The 20,078-nt window shown below is 49.5% G+C and overlaps 1 protein-coding gene across 1 annotated transcript in view; it reads right to left on the bottom strand.

Moving 5' to 3' along the window:
- Window positions 1–245: 245 nt before the first annotated feature.
- Window positions 246–20,078, bottom strand: part of PYGL (glycogen phosphorylase L) — a 37,846-nt gene continuing 18,013 nt past the window's right edge. The window contains exons 5-20 of the mRNA XM_002718303.5: window positions 18,241–18,372; window positions 15,756–15,867; window positions 15,332–15,414; window positions 13,338–13,481; window positions 13,015–13,107; window positions 12,238–12,384; window positions 11,753–11,916; window positions 10,547–10,661; window positions 8,987–9,088; window positions 8,716–8,863; window positions 8,554–8,612; window positions 8,311–8,452; window positions 6,131–6,338; window positions 4,804–4,938; window positions 4,326–4,392; window positions 246–580 (exon numbers count right to left, since the gene is read on the bottom strand). Of these exons, the coding sequence (XP_002718349.1) occupies window positions 404–580; window positions 4,326–4,392; window positions 4,804–4,938; window positions 6,131–6,338; window positions 8,311–8,452; window positions 8,554–8,612; window positions 8,716–8,863; window positions 8,987–9,088; window positions 10,547–10,661; window positions 11,753–11,916; window positions 12,238–12,384; window positions 13,015–13,107; window positions 13,338–13,481; window positions 15,332–15,414; window positions 15,756–15,867; window positions 18,241–18,372 (2,028 nt within the window). The 3' untranslated portion in view covers window positions 246–403. The remainder of the gene's footprint in view (window positions 581–4,325; window positions 4,393–4,803; window positions 4,939–6,130; window positions 6,339–8,310; window positions 8,453–8,553; window positions 8,613–8,715; window positions 8,864–8,986; window positions 9,089–10,546; window positions 10,662–11,752; window positions 11,917–12,237; window positions 12,385–13,014; window positions 13,108–13,337; window positions 13,482–15,331; window positions 15,415–15,755; window positions 15,868–18,240; window positions 18,373–20,078) is intronic.

Genomic DNA, 20,078 nt, shown 5'->3' with positions numbered 1-20,078 from the left:
CGTACTGTCGGGTTAGGACATTTCCCTACCTCGGCCTGAATGGATTAAGACAGTGATCCCAGCTTTGGACTTAGATAGCAGTGGGAGAAAGGTGTTCTGATGTAGCTAAAGGATTTGTATTTGAGCTTAGTTCATGTAAAGGGTCTTAAAACGTCCCAAGTAAGTGTCTAGTTTTCTGATTAGTTTTGAGGGAAGTCCTAGGGGGCTACTGATTTGCTCTAAAATAATGGTTTGTCACTCACATGGCCCCTGGAAATTGATACTTTATTATCAGCCCTATTATCCTTTTCTTCCTCTTCCCTTAACTAGATCATTAGCTAACAAAAGAAAACGAAATCAGTGAATGTTGTAAAAATCTTCACATTCAGTTAAGAAGCTGTGTTTCCTAGAGACAGTTTCCAAGTCAATTCCCATTAGCTGCGTTCAGGCCACTGCTAGGTTCACTGGCTAAGGAAATCTTGAGATCTGAAGGCTCCATGTCCCAGATGTCCCTGGCGTACTCCTTAATGGTGCGGTCGCTGGAGAATTTCCCCGAGGCAGCGATGTTTCGGAGTACCATGGTGTTCCAGGCCTTTGGGTTCTGTAAACAGCAAATACAAGACAGACATCAAACCACACCCAAGCACCAAGCGCCTTTCGCAGGGAGGTGGGAAGGAACCAGGAAGCTGCAGCGAGTTATGGGCACACTGGCTCCACAGCCGAGAGCTTAGGTGGGAAAGACTGCTTCTCTCATCCTCAGAATATACTTCTCTTGGGAATGAAAGAAAGGACTGTCCATTAAACGAGAAGGCACGGGTGTGAATTCTCCAGGTATTCACTGCTGCAGTGATTCCAGTGTTGTGACAGCTCAGCCATGTTTCCCATGCTTCAGTCGGAGTGAAGGTACCTGCCTATACACCAGGGATGGGGGCATCCAGCCGCAGCTGTATAAGGACCATGGAATCATTTGGTCTGGCCCTGCAAGGCAGCAGTAGGTGGGGCTTGAAGTATGGTGGGCTACTGTTCAGCTGACAAATTTGAATGGCTCATCAATATCCAAATGGCCCTTGGCAGAAAAGCAGGTTGCCCACCCTTGCTCCATGGGGAAGGAGGAAACCAACATTCATTGTGGGCTGGGTACCATGTCAAGAGACTGAACCTGTGGCTCACAAGGTGGGAAAAGCGCTGCTCTGCCCCGAGTTACAATGCAGGCAGACAGGCAGCGAGAGCTCCGCCGACTGCTCAGCTTTGCTCGTGCTTCCTCAAGTACCTGTCCTGGTACGTTCACACTAGGTCTCAGAGTCTCCACTGCGGTTTCAAAACAGGGGCACTGAGGGCTTTATCCTTAAAAGAAATGATCATCTCAAAATCTCATAACTTTATGTAAAAGAATATAAGAAACTTTTATAGTCTTATGATTTTTGTAAAGGACTTTAAAAGTTTATTGGGAACAATCAGGACATTATCCAAAGCCATTAGGAAAGCATTTAAGAGAATGACTAAAATTACCATCATTCTTTAAGGTTTTGCAAAACAGTCTTGAAATTAGTTCATTCAGATTTGGAAACTTAGTATAATGAGAAGAGAATAAAAGTTTCCTCTCCTCATGTTCTGTAACTGGTTAAGTGGAGAATGCATGAAGTTCCCAGCCGTGTGGGTCACGTTTATGAAGCCTCAACAATACACTTACTGTGCAGAGCAAAGACTGCAGTGTGCATCAGTGAGTGGGAAAACGTGATGCCACACTGGGCTTCAGGATGGGCTTCCTCAGATCTGGGCCCTAATCTCACAGAGGACACCCCCTGCACTAAGCTGACACTGCCAGCCTTCCTTCCCTAGTGCACAGTTCCCTTCCCTGGTCTGGTTTTCTTTCTTGACATTGTCTATATTTCTTGCTATTCTTTTTCCTCTGTCTCTGTGGCTGCTCTCTCCAGTGTTCAGAAAACAGGCAGTGAGCCATTTATTAACTGCCATGAACTTGAACTTACTGTGATCCATGTGCTGTTAAGGGACTGCGTATGAGTCTACCGGAAGTGTTGTAGTCAGCACAGGTTTTTAAAATGAGATTTATTTATTTTATTTGAAAGGCAGAATGAGAGAGAGAGAGAGAAAGAGAGAAAGAGAGAAAGAGAGAGAGAAAGAGAGAGAAAGAGAGAAATAGAGAAAGAGAAAGAGAAAGAGAGAGAAAAAGAGAGAAAGAGAGAAAGAAAGAGAGAAAGAAAGAGAAAGAGAAAGAAAGAGAGAAAGAGAAAGAGAGAAAGAGAAAGAGAGAGAGAATGAATATCTACTCTCCACTGGTGGACTCCTCAAATGGCCAAAACATTTGGGACTGGGCCAGGCTGAAGTCAGGAGCCTGGAACTCCATCTAGGTCTCCTATGTGGATGGCAGGGACCAAAGCACCAGGGCCATCTTCTGCTGCCTTCCCAGGTGCATTAGTAGGGAGCTGGATCAGAAGGGGAGTGCACCTGATACTTGAACTGGTGCTCTGTTATGGGGTATCGGTGTTGCAAGCAGTGGCTTAGCCTGCTGCTCCACAGTGCCACCCCCAGCATAGGTCTTTAATGATCCTATTTTAAACCCCCAATGGGACATTGGGATGACTCTAAGAACCACCCTGTCTGGGCCGGTGCTATGGGGCAGTAGGTTAAGCTTCTGCCTGTAGTGGCAGCACCACATATGGGCTTCTGCCTGTGGTGGCAGCACCACATATGGATTTGTGTCCCAGCTACTCCTCTTTTGATCCAGCTCTCTGCTATGGCCTGGGAAAGCAATGGAGGACAGCCCAGTGCTTGTGCCCCTGCACCTGCATGGGAGACCCAGAAGAGGCTCCTGGATCCTGGTTTCGGATCAGCACAGCTCCTGCGGTTACTACCATTTGGGGAGTGAACCAGTGGATGGAAGACCTCTCTCTCTGTCTCTCCCTCTCTCTGTAACTTTGTATCTAATAAGTAAATAAAACTTTAAACAACAATAACAACAAAGAACCACCCTGTCACAGGAAAGAAATAGAAAGAAATGTTAGTGAGCTCGTGGAGTCTAACTTCCTCCTGAATCTGTTGCTTTGGCATAGCTGAAATTCACTAAAAGCCTCTGCCCACAGAGCCGACCAGCCTGTGCGCGTGTTTACCAGACCCACGTAGACGGCTATTTGATGGAGGTGCGTATGTGCATGTGAAGGCTGACTCACGTGGATCTAGACTGCTGTTTTTCTGGTAACCTACCTTCCTTCCTTCCTTCCTTCCTTCCTTCCTTCCCTCCTTCCTTTCTCTCTCTCTCTCTTTCTCTCTCTCTCTCTTTCTTTCTTTCTAAGATTTATTTATTTACTTGAAAGTCAGAGTTACACAGAGAGAGGATAGGCAGAGAAAGAGAAAGAGAGAGAGAGAAAGAGGGAGAGAGGTCTTCCATCTACTGGTTCACTCCCCAGTTGGCTGCAATGGCCAGAGCTGTGCCAATCTGAAGCCAGGAGCCAGGAGCTTCCTCCAGGTCACCCACACAGGTGCAGAGACCCATGGACTTGGGCCATCCTCTACTGCTTCCCCAGGCCAAAGTAGAGAGCTAGATTGGAAGTGGAGCAGCCAGGACTCGAATTGGCGCCCTTATGGGATGTTGGCACTGTAGGTGGCAGCTTTACCCACTATACCACAGTGCCAGTCCCTGTTCTTTCTTTTTTAAAAACTCAAATATGAAACCTGTCCTCTTATGTATGTTTATTTCTATTCATACAGACCCTACTCCATGAGTTGTCCAGGAGAGGTACTTATTCTTGCAAATTTCGAAGAGTAAAGGGTCAGCCCTTATGCTAATAAACTAAGGCCCAGCCTTGGTCATCTTGGGTTTTTGGGTACAGGGGATGAGCATGCCCAGTGCTGGGTCAGATCCTTGGTGGGGTGGGCAGTGGGGGGGGGGTTGGCATCTGTACTGTGAGAGAGCCCTGCCTTGGAGAGTCTGGTGTGCACCCAGCACTACGCAGGCTGCTTTGAGGGGAGGGACCTTGATTTTGCTCAAGCTGTGGTCTCGGTGGCTGACACGGAGAGATCCCCAGTGCCTCTCTGAGGCTGGAGGTCCGTCCTTTCCTGGTCAGGCCTGCTATCTGGCAGGTGCCCAATAAATACTAAATTATTTGTGATTGTTTTGCTTGAATATCAAACAATTTACAACTGCTACTGAAATCTCACATCCTTACCTCTGCCCGAATGGGGAAGATCAAATTTTGATTACAAGAGCCTGAACAATTTCCTCACTTTTATTTAAAATAATTGGTTAGTGGGTCCCTGCTATTTAGAGTTAATAAAAAGAAATAAAAAATCTTATCAAGTTCCTTTATAAATCTCAGCAACTTACTCACCATGTACAGCTCGCTGACTTTTTCTTGGCACTTGACATATGCTTCATAGTCTGCAAAGACTTTAAACCTGTTGTGTATGGTTTATGATTGGGGGGAAAGACCAAAAGGGTTAATGAATAGACACATGCTAAGATTCCATTTAAAGTTCCCTTCTACACAGTGTCAGGCATGACTGATAAAATTCATCTTTCTCATGACAAGAATTTGACCCAACCTCAAGGTTTTCAGGGTTCTTCCTCCAGGTAGGAATGTCTGGAGGTTGGGTGTATCAGTGGGAGGAAGCACGTGCTGGGTTTGTGGGTCTTATTCTGAAACCTTGCTAGCATCCTTGACAGAGGCGGCTCTTTTTTTTCCCCCCCAAGCCTAGGTTGGCTGATGAGATCCTGGATCTATGCTCATCACATGATGAGATGTAGTTGGTTTAAAATATCCTCGTCCCCTTTTCATGGCTCGGGTAGCATCTGCTTCGAGAACGTACCTGTCGTGGTGAAACAGCATGTTCACGAGGTCTTTGAAGAGGTCCGGCTGCTTAGGGGAGAAGAAGCCATTGTCGATTTGGTCAATGACCAGCTTCAGTTCCGGAAGGGCCTCGTAATACTCTTTGGCCTCATACCTGCAGGGTGGGGGTGGGTGGGGGACGGGAGAGCAGCACTGTCCGTGAGAGCAGAGATACACGGCACACTGCGTCACTGTGAAAAGTGCATTCGTGGAAGGCCTTAAAGATTTCAGCAGGGGATACACTTCTGGATTCACAGGGGTTTTATCCTCCCTAAGTTGGATTTGTTCCTCATAACACAAGACACCGAGAAGGGCAGAGAATGACTATTTTAGGCCCAGAGTAATAGTCCAGTCCAGAGGAACACAGCAAGACCCGCTGTGAAGCAGACTGAATGGCTCTGAAGAAGCGTTGCACCAAGGGGACTGGTGGCTTTTGTCCTCACAGGCTTATTTATTTGAAAGGCAGAGCTACAGAGAGAGAGAGAGGGAGAGATGGGGAGAGGGAGATGTGCACCTGTTGGTTCACTCCCCCAGATGACTGCAGCGGCTGAGGCTGGGCCAGGACAAAGCCAGGAGCCTGGACCTCCGCCTGGGTCTCTTGCATGACTGGCGCACCTTAGCAGGGAGCTGGGGAGAAGTGGAGGCGCCAGGACTTGCCCTGGGGCTCTGACAGGGGATGTGGGAGTTGTAGGCGGTGGCTTTGTCTGCTGTGCCACAGCACCATCCCCTGCAGGTTCTTGGGATTTGTTGTCACCGAGTGGGACTTCATTCTAACAGTCAGGAAATACACTCAACACCTTCCAAATTTGGCGATCCCCGTAGCTCCTCTGGTCAGTGCTCTTTATTTCTTGCCTGAACTCCGGTTAATAAACCAATCTAGTTCTTGAGTGAAAACAAATGTCCCTCAGTGCCTCCCTACACCTGTATCTATGGTTGGCCATCTGTGGGCTCATGTTTTGAGATCTTAAAGGAGCATGAGATAGTAGTCTTCAGAGTAGACACGCACTTCCAACTGGGTTATCTTTTGGTCAAAAATGGCAGTCATTGAGAACTGAGTACTCACTGAGGCCAGCGCTGCAGTGGCTGATAACAATATCAACCTGCCCATGTACCTGGGCCTCAGCTCGCTCTGTTTGCTGGGTCTGTGGCTAGGAGGCTCCCCTGACTCCTCCTGTAATACTTTGTGCTGCCCCATCTCACGTGGCCCCCGGCTCAGCGGGATGGAATCCGTGTGGGCGTGAGGCCCTCCGAGATCGCACTCCCCCCAGCCCCCAAGTCGCCTGCTCAACAAGGAGGAGCTCTCTCACCCTTTCTTGTCCAAAGCAGCCACATCCTCCACCCTCATGCCAAAGATGAATAGGTTCTCTTCCCCAGCTTCCTCTGCCATTTCCACGTTGGCTCCGTCCATGGTCCCGATGGTCAAGGCCCCGTTCAGCATGAACTTCATATTTCCTGTTCCAGAGGCTTCGGTGCCTGCAGTGGATATCTGCTCTGACAGATCTGTGGCTGGAATGACTGCAAGGAAGGCACATTGACATCAGTCATTCTGTCCCTCTAGGTATTATTTTTCTCAATTAAATGAATTTATTTGAGAGGCTGAGAAACAGAGACAGACAGAGTTCCCATCTGCTGGTTCACGCCCCAGATGCCTGCAATGGCCAGAGCTGAGCTGGGGCCAAAGCCAGGTAACTCAATCCAGACCTCCTATGTGGGTGGCTGGAACCCATTTATCTGAGCCATCACCACTGCTTCTCAGGGTCTGCATTAGCAGGGAGCTAGAGTCAGGAGTTGGAGCAAGGACTTGAACTCAGGCACTCCATATGGGATATGGGAGTTAACTGGAATCTGGACCACGGGTCAAGTGCCTGCCCTTAGGTCTTTTTGTGTCATATCTGAGCATTTATCTAGCTGGCCTGTTTTGATAAAATACACCTGCACACCAAGATACACATTCAAGTGACAGAGATGTGCTATACAACTCCATGCTTACACTGCTCTTTCTTGGTCTATAAACTTTTTAAAGGGCATTTTTGGATTCTGTGATTATAAATGTTGACTCTACATTTCTCTTCCCCTTTCTTTTTTCCAATTTTTGCTAATTTTATTTTTATTTCCCTTACTCCATAAGATATATTGCACCATCTTTCTTCCTTCCTTCCTTCCTTTCTTCCTTCCTTCCTTTCTGTCTTTCTTTCTTTGACAGGCAGAGTGGACAGTGAGAGAGAGAGACAGAGAGAAAGGTCTTCCTTTGCCGTTGGTTCACCCTCCAATGGCCGCCACGGCCGGCGCGCTGCGGCCGGTGCACCGTGCTGATCCGATGGCAGGAGCCAGGTACTTATCCTGGTCTCCCATGGGGTGCAGGGCCCAAGCACCTGGGCCATCCTCCACTGCACTCCCTGGCCACAGCAGAGAGCTGGCCTGGAAGAGGAGCAACCGGGACAGAATCCGGTGCCCCGACCGGGACTAGAACCCGGTGTGCTGGCGCCGCAAGGCGGAGGATTAGCCTAGTGAGCCGCGGCGCTGGCCGCACCATCTTTCTTGATCTATTAGATTCAGAGCATCTTCCAACTCCTCTTTCGAAACCTGACAAGATAGGATCCCTCCTTGTCTCAGCTCCCACGGACTTTTCACAGCAGAGAAGCCTTGCGAGTGAGGTCTGCCTGGGGCTGCACAGCAAGCCTCTCCCTTTCAGCCCAATTAGAGCAGCCTGAATCCTGCCCCCAGCCCACCTTAGACGCAAAGGTCAAGACCAAGTCTCTGCTTGACTCTTGAGAGTTTGCATTCCTAGGAACCCGGCTTTTTTTTCTCTTTATACAGACAGTTCTTAAACAGTAACACAGGAGACCCAGAAACACCAAGGAAAGGAAAGTCCCCTGTCTGTCTTTTCAGTTTGGGAAGCAGGTGAAGTAGGCGAAGCTGGCATTTGCATGTGGATGGTGTTTGCCAGCATGTGATGCAACCAAGGGTTCCAGCCTAGGGAAAGGCACCAGGGCTGCTTGCCTGCCCGGCTGCCCAAGTGAAAACCTGCCTGAGACACATCTCAGCCTCCTGATGCCTGCCCTCGTTCCCTGATGCTAAGTGCATGGCCCTGCCTCCCCTGCAGTAACCAGGGGACTGGCTGGGGACTTGGGAATTGGCATTCTCTTGCACAGCAGGGCCAGGCATTGGAGACTCCTCCCAGCGCACACTTTGTATAGAGCACCACCGATACTAGGTCGACACCTCAGGGCAGCCCGCCCCAGCACCCAGTTCTCCCTAACTAGAAGGAAAGTGCACTTGCAAATGTAATCCTGCCACAGGGACTCTGGCAACCTCAGTCCCTTTGTCACTTGGGTCATCTGAAAAATCTCTTGCCTTTGGCCCTTATTCTGCCCAAGAATGATGCCTTCTAAGTCACTAACTCCCTGAGGTTGCCACCGCACACAGCGGTGCACACAGCTTCTAGAATTTTCCCTGGCACCTGCATGCTTCCCAGAGAGGGCCATACCTTTTTCTGCGAGAGACACTCTGTAGTTCTCCAAGAAGATGACTTTCAACTTGCTTCCAACCACGGGGTCATTGTTCACCACGTGTGCCACTGACGTAATCAGCTTTATGATCATTTTGGCCATGTGATATCCGGGAGCAGCCTTGGGGAGGATGTCAACAAAGACAGAAGGCGACCACGATGAATTGGCGACACAGCAAGAGATCAGAGCCCTGCTGTTCCTGTTGAACAGAACCAACTTACTTTGCCACCGATTATGACCGTCCTTGGCACGAACAACTTCTTAGGGTCTTTCTTAATGCCTGAAAAAAATGGAGAAGTGGAAGGAACAGAAGACCGCCAGTGGCCGGTGTGCGGACACCTATGCCTGGGTGGCCGCTTCACCTCGGGTACAGGCGGACTCACGGTTGTACATGGTGATCACGTGCAGGCAGTTCAAGAGCTGCCGCTTGTACTCGTGGATCCTCTTCACGTGTACGTCAAACATGGAGGAGGGGTTGATCTTGACTTTGTACTCCTTTTCCAGGAACTGGGAGAACTTCAGCTTGTTCTCCTGTTGAGACAGTGCACGGTGCCAGAGGCCCACTGGCTCAGAGGCTCTGGGTGCTGGGTTCTGAGACAACTGGAGCGTAAACCCTCAGAGTGCCGCCGAGGGGGACCTCACCGGAAGCCTCACCTGCTTCACGTTGGCGATTTCCCGCAGGAAGACATCGTCGCCCAGGAAGCTGTGCAGCCTGGTCAGCTGGCTCAGGTCTCTCACGTAGTCTTCCCCGATTTTCTTTCCATGTCAAGGAAGAGGTGACTTTGACTCAGGGATGCTTACCAGCTCCAAAGCAGCAGTTTCTGTCGCTATCTGGTGAGTGGCTCTCACTCACCTCCAACAGTACAAGGGTATTTCAAAAAGTTCGTGGGAAATTGAGTTTAAAAAGCTAGGAATGGGCACTTGGTGTAGTGGTTAAGATGTCCATGTCCAGAGCTGGTGTTGTGGTGCAGTGGGTTGAGCTGTTGCCTGTGACACTGGCATCCCTACGGGTGCCAGTTCTAGTCCTGGCTGCTCCACTTCCAATCCAGCTCCCTGCTAATGTGCCTGGGAAAGCAGCAGAAGATGGCCCAAGTGCTTGGGCCCCTGCCACCGACATATGAGCTCTGCATTGAGTTCCAGGTTCACAGCTTTTTTTTTTTTTTTTTTTTTTAAGATTTATTTATTTTATTTGAAAGGCAGAGTTATGGGGGTGGTGGAGGAAGAGAGAAAGATCTAGAGATCATCCATCTGCTGGCTTGCTCCCCAAATGACCGGGATGGCTGGGGCTGGGCCAGGCCAAAACTGGGCGCCAAGAGCTTCTTCTGGATCTTCCATGTGGGTGGCAGGGGCCCAAATATTTGGGCTATCTTTCACTGATTTCCCAGGCCATTAGCAGGGAGCTGGATCAGAAATGGAGCAGCCAGGACTTGAAGGGGCACCTTCTTGGGATGCTGGTGTCACAGGTGGTGGCTTAACTCACTATGCCACAACACCGGCTCCTGGGTTCCCAGCTTTGAGTCCTGGCTGGAGCCATTGTGGGCATTTGGGGAGTATATCAGTGGATGGGAAGATCTGTTTCTCTTTCTCTCTCTCTGTGCCTTTCAAATTAATACAAATTTTTTGAAAAGGTTAGTTTCCTTTTGTGCAAAAAACTGGAATCATGCCCAAATTTTCATAATATGCATTTTATGTAAACCTTTTGAAGATCTCTCATATGCATGGATTTCAAAATTTATGCAATCAAAGTAAACTTATCTTTTAATTCCATTTGTCTATGAACTTTGTGAAGTTCCCTTGGATAGTTCATATATCATATAGTACACGGAACAGTCTGACTTACAGAAGAGGTTAGGAATTCTATGTCGGAAGAACACTTTTGCTAGTCTCTTATGTGTAGTTTCATGAAATTCAAGTGTGAAAAACCAAAATCTACTTAAAAGGGTGACCAAGAACTAAGAGTTTATTCATTACTCATATGTGTGCTGTAAATGCTATTAGCCAAGACCAGCTGCAAAATTTGCAGGGCTGCTTGTTGAAAAGTGAAGAATTTCAGCTGGGAAGTAAACCCAGCATGGTGCCCTACACCACTGCCCAAGCCCACAGGGGTGAGGCCAGCGTGGCTGCAGATGGGACTCGGAATTATAAGCGCACTCCCATCCCTCTAACCTTGCAGCGGTGCCTCCCTCGCACTGTCTCCCGGCGCTTCCCAGTTACCTCCGCTATGAGCTCTGCCAGCCCCGGGTTGCAGAGTAAGAGCCAGCGCCTCGGAGTGATCCCATTGGTTTTATTCTGGAACTTGTCTGGTTCTAGCTCACTGAAATCCTTGAATCTGGAAATGGAAGAGACACGTCATTACACCTGGCTGAAACAGCAGGATCTTTCATGCTGGATAAAGTGCAGAGTTGCATTCAGGGAGCCAAATGCAGGCTTAGAGAGAGGAAGTCAGGTGGAAGAAAGGGGTGCCAGCTGCTGTGGCTGTGACTCTAAACAGAAACTCACTTGCAGGTCCAAACAATTACAGGAGGGGCTGGCATTCGGGCGCAGCCGGTCAAGCTGCCTTTTGTGTCACCGGCATCCCATATCGGGAGCCAATTCAAATCTTGGCTGCTCTGCTTTGGATCCAGCTTCCTGCTGATGCTGCCAGGGCAAGCAGCGGATGATGGCCAAAATATCTGGGTCCCTGCGTGACCCAGTCTCTGGTATTGTGAGCATTTAGGGACTGAACCAGCAGACAACTGATCTCTCCCTCTCTCCCTCTCTCTCTCCCTCTCTCCCTCTGTCTCTGTCACTCTGCTTTTGAAATCAATCAATAAAAAAGTCTTTAAAAATAATTACAAGAAAAATTCCAAATTTGCTCACCTCTATCTGACTTCCTGGCACCAATATACCAGATTTTTCAGCATACCAGGGTTTTTTTTTCGGAGGTCTGAAGTCTAGAATTACATGGTTCAGAGAGTAAGGAATTTTCCTACTTAACAAAAGGACACTTGTGTCTACAACATTAAAAAGATTATATGAGAGGCAAAGAGCTAGAGAGCGACAGCACCCATGTGCTGGTCAGTCTTCAAATGCCCTCAAAAGCCGGTACTGGCCAGGCTGAAGCCAGGAGCCAGGAATTCAACCCAGGTCTCCCATGTGGGCGGTGCAGGCACAACCACTTGAGCCATCACCTGTTGCATCCTCGGATACGCATCAGCAGGACGCTGGGGTGGAGAGCAGAGCCAGAACTAGAGTGGAGACACTCGGAATTGGGATGCAGGGGTCCCAACCGGCACGGCAGCTGCTGGGACGCATGGCTGCCCCTGCACAGACCACTGTAACAGGGCCTTTCCTGCTCCTCCCATGCGTCCCTGCGCACAGCAGCAGCGAGCCCACCAGCAGGGCAGTGGCGGACGCACTGCCGCAGGCCTCGAGGCTCACACTTGCGTCTTGATGATGTCCGAGTGGATTTTAGCCACGCCGTTCACGGCGTGGGAGCCCACGATGCAGAGGTGGGCCATGTTGATCCTCTTGCCTCCTTCCTCTTCGATCAGAGACATCCTCCTCAGGCGCTCAACATCTCTAGGGAACAAGGCCACGATTCTCTAGCCAAAGGAAGAGGAAGACCTTGCTGGTCACTAGGTTGGAAGCAATATTGGGGTTATTCTTTCCCCAGGCAGAGGGGATCGAAAGCTTGGCCGTGTCGCAGGGAGGGGTTGCAATAGCCCTAGGAAGACGCCCTTCCTGCATTTTAGCCCCATTAGGAAGGTGCCCTTAGTGGAGCCCCCTCCCACTTGAGTATGTTCGATACATCCCTGATGGAAAGACGTTGGGCCTGGAGCTTGGTGAAGGGGGACCCTGTAGCCACCCTTCGCATGCAAAGACCTCATTCTCCTAAGAGCTATGGCTCTCTCAAAACAACTTACGTCTAAGTGCTTCTGGTTTATCTCGTAGATAATCTGCAGGTGTCGCGGGAGCAGCTTCTCCACCAGCTCCACGGGCCAGCGCTCCAGCGCTTCCGGGAGCACCGTGTGGTTGGTGTAGGCGAACGTCTTCCGGGTGATGTCCCAGGCCTGCGGGGGGAGAGGGCTCCGCTGCTTTCCCCTGCAGCCGCAGCTGGGCACCCCACCCAGGGCTGGGCCCGTCCTCAGCCTGGCCTGTCTGTGACAGTCAGACACCCCCGGGCATGAGGCTCTGAATGGTGCAGATAACAGGAGCGTGTGTGGGAGGAGGAAAAACAGCTGTCTGATAGAGATCGAGAAAGCATTCTGATAAATCTTCTATCCTTACATGTCTTGTATTGATTACCTGCAGGTTTAGGACTAAAAACTGATATAATACTCTCAGCAAAGTGTGCTTACAGCGTTGACTTACAAAGCCATGCCGACACTGTTAATGAGCTGTCTTTTGAGGATAGAGAGTTTAATTTCAAATCCTTTTACACACACAAACAGTACACATAAGCTCAGCACAGCTGCTGATCTGTTTCCCCCCATGAATATATTCAGTTACTTTTAAGTCTCACTTCCTGGAAGGTGCTAAGGAAGGAGAAATGGCAACACCAGGGCAAAATAGACCTTTAGTTGTTGTGAGTGAGCAACAGTGACTTATTTTAAAAAAATCAAAAAAGGAGCTTTGTGCACAATCTTTCAAGCACAGATATTCTGGTTCCTTAGCAGAAAAAGAAGTCAAACGATCGAGACCTTGGCCCAGGGCAGCTTTTCAATATCCACAAAAATCCTCATGAGCTCGGGGATGGCGAGTGCAGGGTGGGTGTCGTTCAGCTGGATGGCCACCTGGTGGGAGGGACAGCAGTGTGCAGGTGAGTGGTGGCCAGGGTCAGGCCTTATGCACTCGCCCATGCCCGGGGAGGTGCCCGACAAGATGACCCGCAGCTACAAAACACGCAAGGCTCCCTGTGCCTTCTCCGAGGCTGTTCGTGCTGGGCGAGAGGAGGAAGTCCGGCGGTGGTGGGAATCGTGCGCCCTCCCCGTGCCCCACCTACGTCCACAGGCTGAACACTTGCCTGCTCCGGGAAGGCGTCAAACACAGCTCCCGCACTGCTGGAGGAGCCGAACTTGGAGGCTTTGAAGCGTCGGATGACGTCCTGCAAAGTGGCAGCCACCACGAAGTACTCCTGCTTCAACCTGAGCTCCTTCCCTTCAAAAAACTTCAAACCAGGGAGACGCCGTGAACGTGGCTCACGGGCAGGGCGGGTCAAAAGGGGACCCACGTCTCCTTCCCGGGAAAGCCCACTGGACTGGGGGGTGAAAGACGGCAGCCCGAGGGCCAAAGCCAGAGCTAGTGGTCTTTTCTAAACTTCATTACCATGACAGCAAGGGGATTCTTAATTTTTTATTCAAAGGCCAGAGAGATAGAGACAGACATTGAGTTTCCACCTGCTGGTTCCCTCTCCAGATGCCTACAATGGCCAGGACAGGGTCAAAGGCCAAAGCCAGAAGCTGGTAACTCAATCCAGGTATCCCACATGGGTGGCTGGACCCACGACCTTCAGCCATCACCACTGCATTCCAGGGCCTGCACTGGCAGGAACCTGGAACTAGGAACTGTGGCTGGGAATCAAACCCAGGTACTCCAATACAGGACTTGGGCATCTTAGCAGGTGTCTTAAGCACTAAAGGCTTGCTTTGGAGTCTGGAAATAAAATGATTAGTAAAACACAGTCTTTGACCTTGAGAAGTTCAAAGCAAGTGGGGGAGAAGGAAAAGTACAAGCCAAGCCTTAAATACAGCAAGACGAGTTTTAAGAATAATTGCATTCAGGTGGATGTGTGCTACTTTGGAGACTTGGGTAGTGAGGTGATTTATTATATGAGTCTTGAAGATGACCGTGAATTTGTCAGATGGCCACAGAATGTTCCCTGCAGGCAGAGAATGCCTGCGCAGGGAAAGAGCTGGGGAAGAAGAGGGTGGATGGTGCTGCATGGTGTGGGCTGCAGTGACGGGGCAAGGCCAGGGAGATGACTCAGGGGACTGCTGACCACGCCAGTGAAGAACTGGGCGACATTGCTAAGATCCTGTCCTCCTCTTACGGGTGATCAGAAGCCCTCCAAGGTTTCTAGGGAGGGAGCATGAACCATAGAGATGGCAGGTGCGAAGCTCCCAGAAGACAGTAATGATGCCTGGGCGAGGGCCAGGTTAAGGAGAGGGAGTGAATTTCTCCTGGAAATCACATCACAAAAATGATTTATCTACTTGTCCTTTAAAAAACAAAAAGCTCAGATGGGCACGGTGGAGCAGTCATGTGGGACACCTGCATCCCAGACAGGAGTAAGTGCCAGTCTGAGTCCCTGTTCCTTCCAACTTCCTGCTAATGCTTTCTGAGAGTCAGCTCAAGTGCTTGGGCACCTGCCACCTATGTGGGAGACCTGGACGGAGTTCCTGGTGGCTCCTGGCTTTGACAGGGTATTTGGAGAGTGAGCCAGCAGATTGAAGATCTCTGTCTCTCTCTCTTACTCTGCCTTTTAAATAGATGAAAATAAATAAACATATTTTAAAAATTAGGATAATCACCCATAGAAAAATTGAGAGATGTAAGCAGGAGGTAGCTGGAATGGGTACGTTTGTTCACGGATCTGCTCCAGGGTCTATGACCCCACACAGCCTAGAGGCCAAGGTGGGAAGAGCCCAGTTGGCAGGGAAAGAGGCGGGCAGGATCTCTGCAGGGACTTGCAGGGTTTCTGCCTGGTGGGAAGGAGTGCTTCCCTAGTACTCGTCGCTTCCGTTCCAGGGAGCTTTGGTTCTGCAGAGCTGCCCCACTTGCAGTCAGGTCACTAACCATGGGCAAAACGCCCATTTCGGTTCCATGAGTTATACAAGTCTGTTCCCTATTTGGCTGGGAGGGGGACTCTAACAACCCAGGAGGAGACGTGGGGTTATTCTGCATGCGAAGAGAACCTCTCAATAGGAAGTGAGGGTTGGACAGGGCTACTGAGTAGATGCTGTGGAATAGTGGAATAGTGGCTTATATCTCAACCAAGGAAGCAAGCCCCCCACTCACATTATCGTTGGGATAGAGGACACGGGAGATGTTCTCCGCCAGGTTTCGGTCCAGCACAGCCTGGATGTAGTCTCCAACGTTAACTGCAGGGAAGGTCAGAAGAATAAGAAAGAGAGGAGCCAGCTGCTGCTGGGGGAAGCCCCTGGACCTTCCCTCGTGTCTTTCTGCATGCCCTGTGAGATTCCCAGCATTCCTAAAAGTCCGAAAGGATTTCAACAAAGCTTCATGTGAGAGTCGATGGGGCTCCAGAGGGAAGGTAAGCCTTAAAAAGAGCCTCCCTACTTGCTCCATCAAATGGCTGCTCCATCACTGAAGAGTTCACATCAGAAACCCAAGGCTGTTGCTCAAGTTCAATGTGGATCTAACTAGAGAACACGAAGATGCAACGCATGCACAAAGAAACCAGAGCCCAGGCTGTACTCACAGTCTCTGAGGTTAAAGTCGTTGGGCGCCCGAGCAGACCACAGGCGCATGGTGTTGACGGTGTTGTTCATATAACCAGGCACCGGGGTGTCATAAGGCAGGGCCAGGACCACCTGTGGGGTCAGACACAGCAGTTGGTCATTGTTCTCCAAGTGTGATGACATCGGCTGAACGACAGGCTGGGAGAGTGACATGGAAGTCTGTCCCTAGCTCCATCACCAACTCAAACTGTGTGAGGCATAAGCCAAGGAGAGGAACCCAGCACAAGAGGTGCTGCAAGAGGCCATGGGGTTCCTCCTCCGGCTGGGACACCCAGATGGCTCAAAACACCCAGTTTGATGGTCCTCTACAGCACGTCCATGTTGATGGCCCATGTGTCCCTTAGACACAGAGTAGTGGGATAGAACACTGTGGTACTAGTATCGGAAAAAGTCTACCTCTCATGTTTTAGCTCAAGCAACTGCTCTAATGATACAAACATACGGTGTGCAAAGAAAATGACAAATGGGGGTTGGCACTGTGGCACAGTGGGTTACATCCTCGATGGCTATGCTGGCAGCCTATTAACAGGTGCCAGCTGGTTGCTCCCTGCTAATGAGCCTGGGAAGGCAGTGGAAGACAGCCCCTGCCCATCATACGAGACCCCTGGATGGAGCTGCTGTGTCCTGGCTTCAGCCGGCTGTGGGTGGCCATTTGGGGAGTGAACCAGGAGACAGAAAATCCTCTCTCTTTTTCTCTCTCACTTTCTCTTTCTCCCCCTTTTCTGCCCCCATCCTGGGTGTTGTGGGCATCTGGGGAGTAAAATAGTAGATGGCGGACCACTTTCTCTCTCTCCCAGGTAAAATAAACAAATAAATTTTTTTAAAAAGACAATATAATTCATTGTCATAGTCAAGTTTTTGAAAATCTGTATATCTGAAGGGCAGGAAGACAGAGAGCATAGATATGGAGAGAGCACTCCCATTCATTCGTTTTCTCTGCAGCTTCCTGCAGTAGCCAGGGGCTGAAGCCAGGCTCAGTGCAGGTCTCCAATGTGGGTGACAGGAACCCACATTGAGTCATCACCACCACCTCCCAGGGTCTGCATCAGCAGGAAGCTGGAGTCTGGACCCAGAAGTGGGTCTGGAACCCAGGTACTGCAGTGAGGGAGATGGGCCCACTCCAGGTTTTGGCCAGTTTTAGGTAAAATGAAGCATTTGTTTATGGAGTATAATCCACAGAAACAAACAAATATAATATTATGATATTGAATGTCACTTCCAATTTTCATATATTAAAAACATCATTTACTTGGTTTTTACCATTTTAAGTTTTTTGTAAGATTTATTCATTTATTTATTTATCTATATCTAAAATGTAGAGTGACAGCAGAGAGAGGGAGGAGGAGGCAGTGGGGGGAGGAGAGAGAGAGAGGTAACTTTCATTGCTGGCTCACCCTCAAATGCCTAGAACAGCTGAGGCTTGGCAAGGCCGAAATCAGGAGCCAGGAATGCCATCCTGGTTGGAATCCAAGTATCTGGGCCATTAGTCATGTCCCCCTGGTGCGTTAGCAGGAATCTGGACTGGATTCTGGAACTCGAGTTGGCACTCCATTATGGGCTGTGTTGCCCTAACCTTCTCTACTACAGTGCCCATGCCTTCTTTAAGGTTTTAAAGAATGGTCAGTGATGACTACAGTGGCACTTGCAATGATGGGGCAGGGCAGTCCAACAGCTAATGGAGGGGATGTAACAATGAATGCAAAGCCAGCAAATTGTGAGCCAGCCCTGTAGCTTTGTGACGAGGTCACACCCAAGTCTAGGGGCAGGCTACACACGCAGCCCACTAGGAAGACTTGAGTTGACACCAGGGCTGGTACTCTAGAAACAGTTCGACACAGAATAGCAGGGTACAGTTTGCAAGACTGTGAATTCTTTTTCTGACTTCACAATGGATAATAACACAGGTAATCGTTTGGAAAAAAAAAAAACCACTTCTGCATTAAAACATTTATCCCCAAGAAGTAGATGTGTGTGTGTGAGTGTGTGTGTGTATGTGTGTGTATATGTGTGAGTGTGTGTACATGTGTGTATTTGAGTGTGCGTATGTGTGTATATGTGTGTGTGTGTGTGTGTAAGTAGCAGGAGGAGTGACATTCAGATTTTTTCAGTTTTGGCATCCATGGCTTTTTACAAAAGTGGAGAGCTAAGCATGCTGGGTGCTACAGAACCAATGAAGCACCAATACTTCTCACTGCAAAATGACCTAGTCAGTCACTTGACCTTAAGGAAGTCACTTCTCTCTTGGTCTCAGCTCCCTTGTCTCCAAAAATGAGTGGACTGCAGTAAAAGGAATAACAGATTTATTTACGAAAACATACCCAGTGACTCAACACACAACATACTCTACTCAATATCACATGCTCATTTGACAGATGATTGACATATTGAACGCACCCCCCGCTGGGCGGTCCTACGCGCATGCTCCTCACGAGGACGCTGGCATACCTGGGTGTCGACCCACTTGGTCCCGGTCTGGGTGTGCTCCACTTTTCCATAGAAGTGCACGGGCAGCATGAACTCAGGGCGGGCCTTCTCCCAGGGGTTTCCATGCCTGAGCCAATCATCTGCCTCTTCCACCTGCAGCGAGGATGTAACTCAGAAAGGAGGTGGTGGAAGCTGCGGACGCAGCCCTTCAGTTCCGTGACAAGAGCAGTGTTCACTGCAATGACACAGGAACACCGTCCTGGAAAGTGTGTGTGGGACCTGTCATCTCCATTCATCTCACCTAAACCAACCACACCAACAACTGCCAGCACTGCCCTAAATGTTTTATACGCAAAGGCTTTAGGTGTCATTGTACTCATTCCTCAGGCAACCCCATGGAGGCACTACAGGTTCCTCTTTTCTCAAGGTGAGGACACTAATTCTCAAGGTCACACAGATAAGTGGTAGAGCCTAGTTGTGTCGTTCCAGAACCTGTGTCTTAACATCTGTGAATCCCACTGTCCAGCTTGAGCTCAGGAGACGTCTCCCCACGGATGTTTGCAGTTGGATACTTAGACCTGATGGGTCTTACACCAAGGTTTCAGACAAGATTCTTGTGCCTGGAATACACAGCATCTCAGGCAAGAAATGCTGCTCACAGAACACTCCTTTTAAAAAGTCAGGGGCCGGCGCTGTGGCATAGCGGGTAAAGCTACCACCTGCAGTGCTGGCATCCCATATGGGCACCGGTTTGAGTCCTGGCTGCTCCACTACCAATCCAGCTCTCTGCTATGCCCTGGGAAAGTAGCTGGCCCAAGTCCTTGAGCCACTGAACCCATGTGGGAGACCCCGTGGAAGCTCCTGGCTTTGGACCAGTGCAGCTCTGGCCATTGCAGCCATCTGGGGGAGTGAACCAGCAGATGGAAATCTTTCTCTCTCTCTCTCTCTGCCTCTGCCTCTCTGTAACTCTGCCTTTCTATTTTTTAAAATTTTTTTGAAGGTGACAGGAGCATTCTAGTGAGGGGGCCACCTGTGTGTGAAGCCGCTCTGACCCGGAGAGGAGCAGCTGAGGAGCAGGTGAAGGCACTCGGCTGCAGTAGGTTGTGTGAGGCTTCCTTTTCATTTTTTTTTTGACAGGCAGAGTTAGACAGTGAGAGAGAGAGTCAGAGAGAAAGGTCTTCCTTCCGTTGGTTCACCCCCCAAATGGCTGCTATGGTTGGAGCTACGCCGATCTGAAGCCAGGAGTCAGGTGCTTCCTCCTGGTCTCCCATGGGGTGCAGGGCCCAAGCACTTGGGCCATCCTCCACTGCACTCCCGGACCACAGCAGAAAGCTGGACTGGAAAAGGGGCAACTGGGACAGAACCTGGCGCCCCAACTGGGACTAGAACCCAGTGTGCCGGCGCTGCAGGTGGAGGATTAGCCTAGTGAGCTGTGACTGAGGCCTATAACTCTGCCTTTCAAAAAAATAAATAAATAAACAAATAAATAAATTTTTTTAAAAAAAGTTGATGTCAGGGTAAGCACAGGTCACTAGTCCATTGTTTGCCTTAATCATTACATAATTGTGATTTAACAATGAGCTATAAATTACAGTTCATTTCAAAAATTACATATACTAAGGGGAGAGGAATTTAACTTCTGATAATTTCAACATTTTCCAAGGTGTTGATGTTAATTTACAATAAAATATTTATTGTTTAGATATTCATTTATTTTTATTTGAAAGGTAGAGTAGTAGAGAAAGGGAGCGAGAAGAAGACAGAGAGAGAGAGAGAGAGAGAGAGAGAGAGAGAGAGATCTTCCATCCACTGGTTCATTCCCAGATGCCAGAACAGCCAGGCCTGGTCCAGGCTGAAGC

This window comes from Oryctolagus cuniculus, chromosome 12, assembly GCF_964237555.1.
Source record: "Oryctolagus cuniculus chromosome 12, mOryCun1.1, whole genome shotgun sequence".
NCBI classification, from domain to species: domain Eukaryota; kingdom Metazoa; phylum Chordata; class Mammalia; order Lagomorpha; family Leporidae; genus Oryctolagus; species Oryctolagus cuniculus.
Note: the sequence above shows the minus strand (reverse complement) of the source record. Positions and strands in the feature narration are given on the sequence as shown.